Source organism: Meles meles, chromosome 2, assembly GCF_922984935.1.
Source record: "Meles meles chromosome 2, mMelMel3.1 paternal haplotype, whole genome shotgun sequence".
Classification (NCBI taxonomy): Eukaryota; Metazoa; Chordata; class Mammalia; order Carnivora; family Mustelidae; genus Meles; species Meles meles.
In genome coordinates this window covers 165,964,365-165,980,742 of record NC_060067.1, presented here as the reverse complement: position 1 = coordinate 165,980,742, position 16,378 = coordinate 165,964,365, and the positions used below count along the sequence as shown (strand labels likewise).

General features: G+C 36.4%; 1 protein-coding gene across 2 annotated transcripts in view; it reads left to right on the top strand.

Annotated features, from left to right (window-relative positions):
- Positions 1 to 16,378, top strand: part of PPP3CC (protein phosphatase 3 catalytic subunit gamma) — a 97,635-nt gene that overhangs the window by 39,948 nt on the left and 41,309 nt on the right. For both annotated transcript variants that reach the window (XM_045996793.1, XM_045996785.1), the window contains exons 3-4: positions 278 to 402; positions 10,982 to 11,093. In XM_045996793.1, coding sequence (XP_045852749.1) covers positions 278 to 402; positions 10,982 to 11,093 — 237 coding nt within the window. The remainder of the gene's footprint in view (positions 1 to 277; positions 403 to 10,981; positions 11,094 to 16,378) is intronic.

Below are 16,378 nucleotides of genomic sequence, written 5' to 3'. Positions count from 1 at the left end.
TTACAAATAACCAACTAAGGTATGTGATAATTTTTCTAGAAATTATGAGATAGCCTTAGGATTATTCAGTATGTTTGTTATTCATCAAAGAAATAAAATTTAAAATACCTAATATTTTCAGTAGGACTATTCTGTATTGGTAGATTGATCACAATTATAGAACATTCCATTCAAAAGCTTATGTGATTTAAAAGCTAAACTGTGATCTTATTGGTGTATTGCCATTTCTCTTATAAGACATAATTTTTCATCTCACTTTGTGTCCTTTTTTCCCTAGTGTGTGGTGACATTCATGGACAATTCTTTGACCTGATGAAGTTGTTTGAAGTTGGAGGATCACCTAGTAACACACGCTACCTCTTTCTGGGTGATTATGTGGACAGAGGCTATTTCAGTATAGAGGTAAAAATTAAACTGGATACGCTGGAACCATCATATTGTCTTTTTTTAGAAATTTGCTTTCCTTTCTTCAGTAGAAGAAATTAAAATGAGAACACTGGCAGAATTTGTAAACTTCAATACTTGCAGTATTAAAGTGTTAGAGAAATGTATTCATTTATAGAAGAAAGATCTATTCCTTCTTGTAGCTTCTGTATGTAGTAGACATTTAGAAAGCTGTATTAACCCAGCTTTGCAAATAATTTAAATGCTTACCAACCATTCCTCTTGTAGATAGTGTATAGGCTGTGTATAAATGACATAAATGGTTATTCACCATAAACAGGGTTTGAATTAGCAGATCTTAATTATAAAACCATAAGCTGCTGGGCTACAGTTTACTTTTAGATTAACGCCCGATGCTAAATAAGCAAGCACTTAGCTTATTATAGGAATAATTTTTTATATTGTTGCACATAGTAAGCAGTTAATCATTGTTCATTAAAGGAAAAAATGATTAAAGTTAATGAAGTTAATGGAAACTCACAATTTACTTAAATATATTTGGAAAATTGAATGATGAGAAAAAATGATTAGAATTAAAATAAAGTAGGGGCACCTGGGTGGCTCCGTTTGTTAAGCATCTGACTGTTGATTTCAACCCAGGTCATGATCTCAGCGTTGTGAGGTCGAACCCCATGTCAGGCTCCACTCTGGAGCCCTGCTTGGAATTCTCTCTTTCCCTCTCCCTTTGCTCCTCCCCCTGCTCTTTCTCTTTCTCTCTCTCAAATAAATAGATAAAATATTTTTTTTAAGAAGAAAGAATTCGGGGTACCTGGGTGGCTCAGTGGGTTAAGCCTCTGCCTTTGGCTCAGGTCATGATCTCAGGGTCCTGGGATCCAGCCCTGCATCGGGCTCCCTGCTCAGCTCTCTCTGCCTGCCTCCTGCCTACTTGTGATCTCTATCTCTCTGTCAAATAAATAAAATTTAAAAAAAAAAAAAAAGAAAAAAGAATTCAAGTCAAGCTATTGTGTATAAAGGATAAAACTATTTTAGAACCTAATGCAAAGACTTGAGTACAGTGGAACCAAAGCACATTCATATTTAATGTCCGTTGATTCAGGTATATGTGCTTGGCAAATAAAAGAGAAGTAACTTTTGAATACTACAGGTAACTAAATTTATAATGTGGCCAGAATAAGTTTGAGATGAGAAATTGAGTTTGCTTGATGTTCTTGTAGTCTTTAGTTCTGCTTCTGCCTCATAGTGTGATGGTCTCACTGTACTTAGTTTCTGGTGGCTAAAGACTTATTGTATGTGCAGCATCACTCCTAGATGCTGCTAAATCAGCTATCTTACCTAGTGCTCATTCAAAGAAGCAGCAGTTATTCTAAAGCTGCCAGAAATATATACAGGAGAAATAGATTGTCCTCTACTTTTAGGTGGGTGGTCTAAATTCATGAATCAGATGAGTTCAGTGTTACCTGCCAGTGCTTCAGATTAATTTAGTGTCATCTGTGAGGACAAAAATTAGTGGTAGAAGCTAAGAAAATAATTGTTTCCCTGCTGCTCAGTAAATTTCCAAGGTCTTTTAAGTATATATCTGGGGTGGGTGGAGATGATACCTGCAGACTGTATCATTGAAATGTTTCTCTATTCCAAGTGACCTAAGTGTCCATCAGTAGATGAATGGGTAAAGAAAATGTGGTCTGTATATATATATATACTGGATATAATAGAATATTACTCCAACATAAAAGAGAATGGAATGTGGCCCTTTGCAACAACATGGATGGATCTAGAGGATATTATGTGAAGTGAAACAAGACAAAGACAAATAGTATATGATTTCACTTATATGTGGAATCTACAAAACAAATGAACAAACAAAACAGAAGCAGACTTATAAACACAGAGAACAAACTGGTGGTTGTCAGAGGGGGCGGGATGTAGGGAGTTGGGTAAAATAGAGGGGATTAAGAGATACAGAATTCCAGTTGTAAGATAAATAAGTCACAAGGATGAAATGTATATCACAGAAAATATAGTCAATAATACAGCATAGGATATGTTATACTAAATGTGTAGGTGTCATCAAAGAGAAAATGTTCTTAGATGTCTAGGTGATGTAAATGTTATTTGATGATCAATTGTTGACATGTTGACATGTTGACAACTAATGAATAATTGTTGACATACAGAAAGGATTGTTGAAGTGGAGTACAAATTCTGTTCACACTGAGATAAAGAAGTGATTTTTGAGTGTCTGAACAAATCTGATAATCATGAGCCTGTAGAGGGGACTGGGTGGCTCAGTTGGTTAACCGGCTGCTTTCAGCTCGGGTCATGATCCCAGGGTCCTGGGATCAACCCCCCATATTGGGCTCCCTGCTCAGTGGGGAGTCTGCTTCTCTCTCTTCCTCTGATCCTCCACGCCGTTCATGCTTGCTCTCTCAAATAAATAAAATATTTTTTAAAAATCATGAGCCTATAATTGAATTATACAAGATAATTGTGCAATTGCATATATAAGGAAATAAAACTTCAGATTAGAGGCCAAGAAGTGCATCAATCAAATTACACTGAAATATGGATATGAATTGTGCTTTTATATATCTCATTACTTCAAAAAGGTGACTTGGTTTTTTCAGGAGTCAGAAACAAAGACCTTGTTAAATAAAAAGATATATCATGTTCTTGGCTGGGAAATAGAGAAAAAGAGAATGTGCTTTTTAAGTTTATATATGAATTTAATGTCCTTTTTTTTTTTTAAGATTTTATTTATTTATTTGACAGAGAGAGATCACAAGTAACAGAGAAGCAGGCAGAGAGAGAGAGAGGGAAGCAGGCTCCCTGCTGAGCAGAGAGCCCGATGTGGGACTTGATCCCAGGACCCTGAGATCATGACCTGAGCCGAAGGCAGCGGCTTAACCCACTGAGCCACTCAGGCGCCCTAATGTCCTTTTTTTGAGTGTAGTTAACACACAATGTTGTATTAGTTTCAAGTGTACAACGTAGTGATTCAACAAGTTTATAAGTCTATGCTCACCACAAGTGTAGCTACCATACAGTGCTTTACCATAATCTTGACTTCCCTATGCTGTATCTCTTGTTTCTATGACTTATTCAATAACTAGAAGGATATACCTCCTACTTCCTTTCACCCATTTTGTGAGTCCCCCCACAACCATCTGTGTGTTCCCCTCTGGCAGCCATCAGTATGTTCTTTGTATTTATAGGTATGATTCTGCTTTTTGTATGTTTGTTTATTTATTCCATTGCTTTGTGTTGGATTCCACACAGAAGTGAAATCATATGGTCTTTGTTTTTCTCAGCCTGATTTATTTCATTTAGAATTTAATGTACTTTTTCTTTGGAATATTCTGTGTAGGTTGATATGTCAAAAACAAAAGTCAACCAAAAAAAAGAAAAAAAAGTCATCTAAGTATATTTGTATGTGTCTACATATTTAAGTTTCATGTTTGTTTTGCAGTGTCTGTCTCAAAATGTACACATATTTTGATCCAACAGTTCCATTTTTGAGAAATACTGCAGATGTACACATAATTATGTACAGACATACGAATGAATAGTTTGTCACAATACTTGAGAGGTCCTACTGGTATTTAATGAACTGGGTCCAGGGAAAAACACATCATCGAATATGCAGGAAACTTCTAAACAACAAAGAACCATGCTCTTCAAATTGTCAGTAGTGCTTCTGTTGAGAAACACTGTTAAAGTCTGGGGATGGAGATGAACAAGCAAAAGCCAAGTCCTGTACTGTGTTTTCTGTTGAAGGGACAGCATGGTGTATTCGTTTATGCCTGTGAAAAGTCAGGGTAAGGGACTAAAAGAGTGTCAAGGATAGCTAATTTAGATGGAGATTAGGGAAGGCCTATTTGAGGAGGTGGTAACCCATGAGTAGAAACTTGAAAGACCTGAGGGAATGAGCCATGCCTTTGTGGTGGGGGTCCGGGGAGGGGTGAGTACATTCCTGCAGAGGACCTATGAAGTGTAAAGGTACTGAGGTTGGAGCCAGCCTAATGCAGTCCACCAATAGTAACAAGGCCAGTTCGGCTAGACGGAATAATGGGGAAGTTGTAGACAATGTATCAGAGAGATAGGAAGGGGTTAGATGATGTCAGGCCTCACAAACCGTAGTAAGGAGTTTGGGTTTGATTCTGAATGTGGTAGGAAGCCATTGGAGATTGGAGCTAGGGAATGATATATTTGTATTTATGTTTTTTTTTAAAGATTTTATTTATTTATTTGACAGATAGAGATCACAAGTAGGCAGAGAGGCAGGCAGAGAGGGGAAAGCAGACTCTCTGCTGAGTGGAGAGCCCGATGTGGGGCTCGATCCCAAGACCCTGGGATCATGACCTGAGCTGAAGGCAGAGGCTTAACCCACAGAGCCACCCAGGTGCCCCTTGTATTTATGTTTTAAAACTGTTTCTCTGAGGGCACCTGGGTGGCTCCGTTGGTTAAGCATCTGACTCTTGAATTCGGCTCAGGTCATGATCTCAGGGTTGTGAGATTGAGCTGAGCCCCATGTCAGGCTCCTCTTGGGCATGGAGCCTGCTTAAGATTCTCACTCTCCCTCTGCCTCTTTCCTTCCCCTCTCTCTCTAAAACAAACAAAACAAAACAGTTATTCTGGCTGTTTCGTGGTAAACTGAATGGAAGCCTAAGAGTGGGTACAAGGAGGCCAGTTAGGAATTGAATCCAATAAGCGTGGACAAGAGATGTCGGTGACTTATATTAGGTTTATTGAGAAGTACCTGGATTTAGAATTTTAAAGCCTTTCTTTTTTGGGAGGTGGGATAATCCCAGTTGAATTAATCAAACTCTTCAGGTCATGACACATTTGTTACTAGTCATTACAAAATCCCTCTCTGCTGTTTTACTTTTTTTCTTATCTGTGAACTCTATTTTTTTCTCCCTCTTTCCATTATGTATGTTTCTGTTATGTTTAGTATATACCAGAGAATACATAGAATACATTACATTAATTTTTTAATATGTAACGTTTTGGCGGATAAAGTATTTTAATTTTACATTAGTATTATGGTGCTTATTCAGTGGTCCCCATACGTTAGCATGCATCATAATTTCCTGGAGCAGTTGCTCCAAAACAGATTGCTGGGCCCCACCTGGAATTTCTGATTCACTAGATCTGAGATAGAGTCTGAAAATCTCTGTTTCTAAAAAGTTGCCATGTGATGCCAATGTACCACACTTGAGATGAATGTGAGCACACTGAGAACCACTGCTGTAGCTTTGTTTCTGTTAATTTGGATGTTTTTCACTTACCGTGATGTTTTTAGATTCATCCAGGTACTCTGGGTCATTGCTTTCTGCCTGCTGCATAGTATTCCATAGTTTACATCTCTGACATTGTAGTTATTTATTCTCGATGGCAGACACCTATGTCGCCTGCAGTTTCTTTCCACAGTGAACGTTTCTGTGATGGATATTCTTATATAAATCCACTGATGTTCCCATGTTGTAGTTTCTCTGTGGTTTATCAACAAGAGTGGAATTGTCAGGGAAAAGGGTATATGCTTTCATTTTTGAATTGACAATCACAGATTCCTCTTCAGAATAGCTGTACTGATCTATGTGCCTTCCTGTAACACTAAGAGTTCATATTTCCTTACAGCCTTCTCTCCAGAATTTGGTTTTGTCTCATTTTCTAATATTTTTGAGTATAAATGATGAGTCTAAAATAGTATGTTATTGTTTGAGTTAGTATTTCTCCAATTATTGATGAAATTGAGCATCTCCTCATGTATTAGCCATTCCAGTCTTATAATCACTGTTAGGAGTTTCTTGTTTGACCTTTAAGATGCAGATTAGACATTTACAAACATATATCCATATCTGTTTTTTAAAAAATAAGTGTACTTGTCAGTGTATATTGCCCTTTAAGTGCTGTTCTATCGGGTCCCACAGATTTTGATAAGTATGTTTTTATTATCATTTATTATTATTTTTTAAAGATTTTATTTATTTATTTGGCAGACAGAAATCTCAAGTTGGAGGAGAGGCAGGCAGAGAGAGAGAGAGGAGGAAGCAGGCTCCCCACTGAGCAGAGAGCCCGATGAGGGGCTCTATCCCAGGACCCTGGGATCATGACCTGAGCCGAAGGCAGAGGCTTTAACCCACTGAGCCACCCAGGCGCCCCTATTATCATTTAGTATTTTATATTTTAAGAATTCTCTTTAACCCTAGGATAATGAAGTAATATTTTTTTGTTTCCAGTCATGCAGGATTTTTTTATTAGAGTTAATATTTTGTTACTGATTCTAATGAATGTAATTTAATTAGAGAACATAACCTGAATAATACTCATACTTAGGAATTTTTTTGAGACTCCCTTTGTGATGAGGTACCTAGTAGATTTTTGTGACCATTTTTTTTTTTTTTTGAATACTCTCTATATGCAACATGGGGCTTGAACGCACAGCCCCGAGATCAATAGTTGACATGTTCTACCAAGTGAGCCAGCCAGGTGCCCCTTTGTGGCTGTCTTATATATACTTGAAAATAATGCATTCTGTTTGCATTGCAATTGTTTGAAATTGCAGTTGAAAAATTCTGTTTGCATTGAATTGTTCCTTGTAATTTTCATTATTTTTGTCCGCTTAATTAGGAGTTGCTTTTGAGTATCAAAATTGCCAGCTCCAGTTATTGATTATCTGATTCTTACCATAGTCCTGTCAGTTGTTGCTTGTGTTTGGAGACTGTGTGTGAGATAATGTATATTTCATGATGAGTATATATGATTGATCATTGTTTGCAGGTTCTGTGTTTGCATATATGCCTTCTTGCTAAAATTTATTTGTAGTCCCAAAATCAATACACATAGTGATTTTGAGGTCCTAGGCCCTGTCAGGAGGAGATAGGAAATAGATACAAACAAACTAACCTGCACATATACCCACATTTTTATTTGTTTCTATATCTATCTGTATATACCCTAAAAAGAGTAAGTTTTTTTTGTTTTGTTTTGTTTTGTTTTTATTTGACAGACAGAGATTACAAGTAGGCAGAAAGGCAGGCAGAGAGAGAGAGGAGGAAGTAGGCTCCCAAAAGAGTAAGTTTTGATTCCAGTCCAACATCACAAGATTGAGTCTAGTCTTCATTCCTTTCCTATTCCCATTACCTACAATATATTCATTTGTCTGTTCAATCCTAGTATACCCATGAAATAAGTATATAAAGCCAATTCATGCTGTAAAAACAGATTTACTAACTAGAGATACAGTATATATGGTGTATATTTCTCTACATCTTCAGCCTTGTAGTATGTAGACAAAATGCTATTTTCCAAAAAGTTACTTTGGTTAGTTCTTTTTTTCCCATACCCTTTGTTGCTTTATCTATTTATAATACAGTTAGATTTATTACTGTTTGTATTCTGCTTGGGGTTTCTTTCACATGCTGGTTGATTTAATTATTTATTTTGGGGGGGCATGTGTAAAACTTTACTGTTGTTCTAGAAGTCCAAGCTATCCAAAATGTTATCCTTTGAGAAGCATTGCTCCCTCCTCAGTGCTCTTAAACTCTTCCCAGTGCCCCCTTTTTCCCACCCCTTTCGTCTGTGCCCACTATAGGTAACTTCAGTTTCTGATTTATGCTTCCTGTATTTCTTCTGCACAAATGAATAAATGTATGTGTATTTCTTTTTTAAAAAAAAAACTGTTTTTGGTTTTTTTTTAAGATTTTATGTATTTATTTGATAGAGACACAGAGAGAGGGAACACAAGCAAGGGCAGGGGAAGTGGGAGAGGAAGAAGCAGGCTTCCCGCTGAGCAGGGAGCTCGATGTGGGGCTCAATCCCAGGATCCTGGGATTATGACCTAGACCGAAGGCAGACGCTTAACGACTAAGCCACCCAGGCATCCCAATACATGTGTATTTCTTATATTTCTTCTTTATTACAGAAACGGTAGCATACTCTTTTGCACTTTGCTTTTTTCAGTTCATAGTATATTTTGGAAATTGTTCCAAATCAGTTTATAGAGATCTTTCTGTCTGGTTTGGTTTTTGTTTTTTGTTTCTTTTTTTCCGTAGCTTCATGGTACTTTCTTGTGTGAGCATGTCATAATTTGCTCAACCGTCTGCCCTGTGTATGGTCATTTAGGTTGTTTCCAAAATTTTGCTATATTACAAGCAATACTGCAACTTTGTGCCTATGTATTTTCTTATTGTTGGAGGTGTATCTTCAGGGTAGGTCAAAAGTTAAATGAATGTTTAGTTTTATCAGTTTTTGCCAATTATTTATTTGAGAGGGAGAGAGAGAAAGCACAAGCAGGAGGAGAGGCAGAGGGAGAGGGACAAGCAGACTCCCTGCTGAGCAGGAAGCCTGATGTGGGGCTCGATTCCAGAACCTGGAGATCATGACCTGAGTTGAAGGCAGACACACTTAACCAACTTGAGCCACCCACGTACTCCTCACTGTTTTTTCTTATAGAACTTAAATGGTTTCATATTGATACCATTAGCTCCCTTGTTCATTTTTCATTTATTATATATTATGTAGGTTATGGATCTAATTTTTTTGAATGGCACCAGTAGTCCCAGAGACATTTATTAATTAGTCCATCATTAGGGGCACCTAGTGGCTTAGTCAGTTAAACATCTGACTTCAGCTCTGGTCATGATCTCAGGGTCATGGGATCGTAGGATCAAGTTCTGTGAAGAGCCCCACACTGGGCTTCCTGCTTGTGCACACGTGTGTACTTTTTCTCTCTCAAATAAATAAATAAAATCTTAAAGAAAAAAAAAAGGAAGTCGGTCATTATTCCTAGTGATCTAGGATTATACCAGAATTCTGTACGCACTTGAATTAATTTCTGGACTATTTTATTCCATTTTATTTACCTATATATGTTCCAGTACCACTGTTTTAATTATAGAAGCTTTATAATATCTTTTAATGTCAAATGGGACTAGTTCCCCTTCCCATGTAGTTCTCTTTTTTTGATGTTTTTTTCTTGGCTGTTTCCTGGCTGTTCTTGCATGTTTATTTTTCCATAGAAATTTTAGTATCACCTTGTCTAACTCCATAAAATAGCTTGTTGGTATTTTTATTGGAATTGTAATAATTTTATAAATTAGGAGGAACTAATGCTGAATCATCCTATCCAAAAACAAGGGTATTTTTCCATTTGTTCTTGCCTATTTTTGTATATTTCAGGAGGATTTTAAGTTTTTCTTGGTATTAATTTTGCACATTTCTTACTAAATTTATTCCTATATGCTTAGTCTTGCATTCCTATATACTTAATCTTCTTTGCTCTATTGTTGATGGAGTTTTCTCTACCATGTGCCTATTGATTGTGTATATGAAGGCTATTGATTTTGTATATTTTATATCCTGCCTTATTGCTGAGTTCTTTTATTATTTAAGTTAGTTTTTTTTTTTTTAAGATTTTTATTTATTTATTTTGAGAGAGAGAGAGACAGAGGGAGAGAGAGCATGAGAGGAGAGGTCAGAGGGAGAAGCAGACTCCCCATGGAGCTGGGAGCCTGATGTGGGACTTGATCCTAGGACTCTGGGACCATGACCCGAGCCGAAGGCAGTTGCTTAACCAGCTGAGTCACCCAGGTGCTCTATTTGGGTTAGTTTTATCATTGATCTTTTCCTAGGGTTTTTCAGATATACTATTATTATTTTTTTATTTTTTAAATAATTTTTTAATTTTTTAATAAACATATAATGTATTATTAGCCCCAGTGGTACAGGTCTGTGAATCGCCAGATTTACACACTTCACAGCACTCACCATGGCACATACCCTCCCCAATGTCCATAACCCCACCACCCTCTCCTACCCCCCTACCCCCGGCAACCCTCGGTTTGTTTTGTGAGATTAAGAGTCTCTTATGGTTTGTCTCCCTCCTGATCCCATCTTGTTTTATTTATTCTTTTCCTAACCCCCAAACCCCCCACGTTGTATCTCCACTTCCTCACATCAGGGAGATCATATGACAGTTGTCTTTCTCCAATTGACTTATTTCACTAAGCATAATACCCTCTAGTTCCATCCACGTCATTGCAAATGGCAAGATTTCATTTCTTTTGATGGCTGCATAGTATTCCATTGTTAGATATACTATTATTATATCATCTTCAAATAGAGTTTTTTTAACCCATTCTTAAACCTCTAATTAATTTCTCTTGTCCAATTCAATTAGCTAATACCTCTAGTTTAGTGTTGAATAGTAGCAGAAGATAGTGGATATCCTTGTCTCATTCCTTATTTTAGTGGAAATGTCTCTGGTGTTTCTTCATTAAATAAAATACAGATTTTAGGACATAGGGGTGTGTGTGTGTATATGAATGGCTTTGTCACAGAGTTCTAGATATTTGGATAGAACATTGGAATAGAAATTAAGGAGAAGTATGTATGGAGCCTACTTACTAGACTAGGGCAATAGCATGTCACATTCAAAAAGCTGGAAGTTTTCATGTTTCAGTTTGGGAATAGCAATGAGCTATGCCATTATAGCAAGTCATTTGAATTCCTATAAATTGTCTTTATGTGTTATCATGGTCATGTATAAAAATTTATCCTTATATTTGTCTTACAGTGTGTGCTGTTTTTATGGAGTTTAAAAATTAATCACCCCAAAACAGTGTTTCTGCTTCGAGGAAATCATGAATGCAGGCATCTTACAGAGTATTTCACCTTCAAACAGGAATGTAAGTATAATCACTTTTCCAGAACTTTTTTTTTTCTTAAAGTAAACTCTACTCCTAATGTGGGGCTTGAACTCTCAACTCCGAAATCAAGAGTCACTTGCTCTACTGACTGATCCAGCCAGGTACTTCATAACTTTTTTAGTTCCCCTGTTCTCAGTCCCAAAATGAACCAAACATGCAGAAAAGAAACTAATGGAACTCAAATGCTTCCTGGTTTTCATTTTCTGGTCAGAACCAAGATTCTACCTTTTAAAATGTTTATTTTGAAAATAACTTGTAGTTTCACCCTATGTATATTAAAATAATACGTTTGCGGTATTTGGAAAACATAGAAAAGTCCAAAGAAGATAAAAATTGTGCATAGTTATACCACTTAAATATAATAACTATTATCTCACTATTTGAGAGGTAGTCTTCTTTTCTGCATATATAAAAGCCTATCATGAAATAGTTCAAATGCATATATATATGTACATATTTTCAAAATAAAATTGGGCTACTATATGCACTGATTAATAAATTACTCTTTTCACTTTCTGTACCACTCACTATTTTGGAACATGATTTAAAAATGTTATTTTAATATTTTTAAAGTATCCCATCTTATGAATGCACTTATCATGTAACCAATTTAGTAATAACTGTATGACATTTCTGTCGTTTCCAACTATAGATAATGCTGTAATAGTAAAAAAGTTTATTATTAAAGGTAAAATTTTTGAAAGTCAAAATTTGCTAGCTGTTTGAAAAAACAAACAAACAAACCTCACAGATTTCTTTGACCAGAATCTAGGTACTCACAATTGGCTTTTACTTAACATTCAATGTGATGGTAATATATTGGGCTGGTTTGAGAGAACTTATCCCAGGGCATTTGCAGTTACTGTTCCCCAGATAGCTATCTGTTCATTCATGTCATCTAAGAGACTTTCTTCCCTGGTTGCTTTTTCTTTGTTAAATATCTCATCATTTTACTCTCATGCCCTGCTTTAAAAAAAAACTAATATCAATACCTGAAATTTTTATATATTTTTATATAAAATTTATATTTTATTTCATTTTTTAAAAAAGATTTTTATTTATTTATTTGAGAGAGAGAGAGAGCACAAGCAGGGGGAGAGGCAGAGGGAGAAAGGCTCTCTGAGCAGGGAGCCCGATGCGGGACTAGATTTCAGGACCCTGGGATCATGACCTGAGCTGATGCTTAACCGACTGAGCCACCCAGGCACCCTAAAATTTGTATTTTAAAAATACATTTATTATTTTTCTCTCCTCCCATAATTTAAGTTCCATGACAGCAGGGACATGTTTTATCCACTGTTGTTTTTCTAGAACAGTATCTAATAACTCATAGGAGATAGCTTAAAAATATTGGTTGAATGATCATCTAGGATTTGTACTTTGGCACAAATTCTCAGAAGACAATTATTAGACTAGAGGGCATGAAGACTTTGTTTACATACTCTAACTTTGGTTACATACTCTAACTAGCCCTCTAAAAATATTATGTATCAATTCATACTTTAAGGAATTTTTGTATTTTTATATGAAGTGAAAGGAAAGTATTGAATTAAAACCCACAAAATTTTAACCCTTTTAATTTCTAAAATGTTAGCATATTCCTTTTTTTTTAAGTTTTTTTTTTTTTTTTTTTTTTATTTGACAGAGAGAGACACAGTGAGAGAGGGAACACAAGCAGGGTGATTGGGAGAGGGAGAAGCAGGCCTCCCGCTGAGCAGGGAGCCTGAAGCGGGGCTCGATCCCAGGACCCTGGGATCACGACCTGAGCCCAAGGCAGAGGCTTTAACCCACTGAGCCACCCAGGCGCCCCTAAGCTGAGCTCTCTTAAAGGGCCACTGTGGTTTTCAGAATCAGCAGCTTACAATTACTGCTAAGTGATGCTTCGTTCCAGATTGTGCAGCTGCAGTCTTGTGACTGTTTCTGAGGGTGACAGGTGGAGGTTGTTCTTTTTTACATAAATTCTTAAATTGCTTTACAATTATTTTTGATATTTCTTTTAAAACCCAGAGATAATTTGAGTAGCAAAGAAAAATAGAATAGTTAACTTTAGACATATCATTTATCTTTGCAGAAACATTGCTTTATTGGAATAAATAAAGGTTTACTTTATTGGAAAGTAAACCTAGTGCTTTTATGATTCCATCCTATAACTCTGGGTCCAAATTTCTAAAGTAAATTAATTGTTTCCATGAGCCATTTTTTTTTGATGTTTAATTAAATAGCTTACTGACAGGTTATGGAAACTCCTGTAATTTTGGTAATGAAAACAATACTGTTATGACAGGTTTATTTTTTAAAAATAAATATTGCTTGTCATATTAATGCTTACAATATTATTTGTAGTAGTAAGAGATTAGTGTTGTTAGATTGTGGTATATCCATAAAGTGAACTACTGTGTAGACATAAAAAAATTACAAAGGTCTTCCTATAAAGATGTGGCATGATCTCCAAAATATGTTAAGTACAAAAAGCAAGTGTAAAACATTGTATATATGCTACCATTTAGGTAAAAAACAAAAGGATGTTTTGAAAAGAGAATAAATGTACATATCTGCATATGTATGCATATGGTATCTTTGTAAAGAGCCTCAGAAAACTAGTAACACTTGTTGCCTGCAGGGGGTGGGTGGGAGGAGTTGGGGTTTGTAGACCTGTATAACCTCTTAAGCCTTTATATTTTCAACCATGTAAATGTAATTTTTTTTAATAATGAAAGCAAATGTAAATGAAGATAAGTATATAATCAGTAGCTAGGCCAGGTCATGGTTTCTTGAAAATAGTGTTGACTCTCAAAATTTCTTTTAAAGAATATTGTTGAAATTTTGTTTTATGGGACTCCTGGGTGGTTCAGTCGTAAAGCATCTGCCTTCGGCTGAGGTCATGATCTCAGGGTCCTGGGATCAGCACCGCATTGGGCTCCCTGCTCAGCATTCCTGCTTCGCCCTCTCCCAATCCCTCTGCTTGTATTCCCTCTCTTGCTCACTCTCTCTGTCAAATAAATACGTAAAATCTTAAAAAATAAAAAATAAAAAAAGAATTTCGTTTTGGTAATTTTGGGTTACTTTTTTAAAAGATTTATTTATGTATTTATTTATTTGGGAGTGAGAAAATGAGAGAGAGGGAGAAACAGACTCCCTATCGAGCAGGGAGTCCAATGTGGGACTCCATCCTGGGACTCCAGGATCATGACCTGAGCCAAAGGCAGTTGCCTAACCAACTGAGCCCACCCAGGCGCCCTTAATGTTACATTATTTTTTTTTAAAGATTTTATTTGTTTGTTTATTTGACAGCGAGATAGAGAGGTCACAGGTAGGCAGAGAGGCAGGCAGAGACAGAAGGGAAAGCAGGCTCCCCACTGAGTAGAGATCCCGATGCGGGCCTTGATCTCGACCCTGAGATCATGACCTGAGCTGAAGACAGAGGCTTAACCCACTGAGCCACCCAGGCATCCCATAATGTTGCAATTTGGATACTGGTTAGAACTTATGGGGCACCTGAGTGGCTCAGTGGGTTAAAGCCTCTGCCTTCGGCTCAGGTCATGATCTCAGGGTCCTGGGATTGAGCCCCGCATCAGGCTCTCTGCTGAGCAGGGAGCCTGCTTCCTCCCTCTATCTCTCTGCCTGCCTCTCTGCCTACTTGTGATCTCTGTCTGTCAAATAAATAAACTTTAAAAAACAAACAAACAAAACTTGTATCACCACTGTGATCCTGTGATTGAGGTACATTTCCCTTTGATATGGAAATTACTGTTTTAAGGATGAAGCTTCAAATTTGTCACGAAAATAAAACACTGAGCTAGCTTATTTAACCTTTGGGAATTATATATTTGACTATTTCCCTATTAAATATTTAATTTGGAATAATGATTGGGAGGAGAATTGCATGGTATTAAGAGCATGAACAGGTTCAGTTTCCAGTTCTACCACTTACTAGCTTGTGACTTCGGGCAAGTAGGCCCAATTTCTTCAGCTCTTTAATGAAGATAATAATAGTAATTGTTTCACAGGGTTTCTGTGAAGATAAAATAAGGTAATTTCATTAGTTAACACTTACATAATATCTACCGTGTGCCAGATGTTATTCAGAGCATTATATATATATATATGAATTCATTTAATCTTCTCAGCAACCTTGTAATATAGGTATGTATTGTTATTATGCCCGTTTTATAGATGAGGAAATCAAAGCACAGGGAACTAAGTAATTTGTGCTGAGTATCACAGCTAGTAAGCCAAGCTTCAGATCTAGGCAGTCAGGTTCCAGACTCCATTCTCTTGACCACCATGCTGTGGGGAACACTTAACTCACTGAGGCACAGATACATTGTGAGCCTTCAACAAATTTCAATAATAAAGATAATATAATAATAAATATTACTATACAAATTCATATAATTCATCAGAGAAAACATAGATAAACTATAAATAAGAATATAAATATCTTCAGTCTAACCCCTCAGAAAATAAATATGTTGGTATTTATATACCTATTCATATACTTTAAGGAAATGACATTTTGTGAACTATTTTGGTCACATGTTAATATAACATTAACTTCTTTTGGCTTAATTTGATTCATAATCTCCTGGTTTTTAAAAATAGGAATTTTTAAATTTTAATTCCAGTACAGTTAACAATTAGTGTTATATTAGTTTCAGATATACAATAAAGTGGTTCAACAATTCTATACATTACTCAGTGCTCATAATGATAAGTGTACTCTTAATCCCCATCACCTATTTAGCCCATCTCCCCACTCACCTCTCCTCTGGTAACCAGTAGTTTGGTCTCTATAGTTAAGAGTCTGTTTCTTGGTTTCTCTCTCTCTCTTTTTTTAAAAAAATTGAAAAAAATTTTTATTTGAGATTGAGAGAAAGAGCAAGCACAGGCAGGGGTTGGAGGGTGGGTGGGCAGGGAGGAACAGTGGGAGGAGAAACAGGCTTTCCTCTGAGCAGAGAGCCCGACATGGGGCTTGATTCCAGAACCCTGGGATCATGACCTGAGCTGAAGCTTAACCAGTTGAGCCACCCCGGCTCCTCTCTCTCTCTCTCTTTTTTTTTTTGTTTTGTTTTGTTTTGTTTCTTAAATTCCACATGAGTGAAATCATATGGTATTTTTCTTTCTCTGGCTAACTTCATTTAGTATTATATTCTAGCTCCATCCATGTCATTGCAAACAGCAAGATACCTTTATTTTTGTGGTTAAATAATAAATACTCCATTATACCTATACTTATAACATTTTCTTTATCCATTCATGTATCA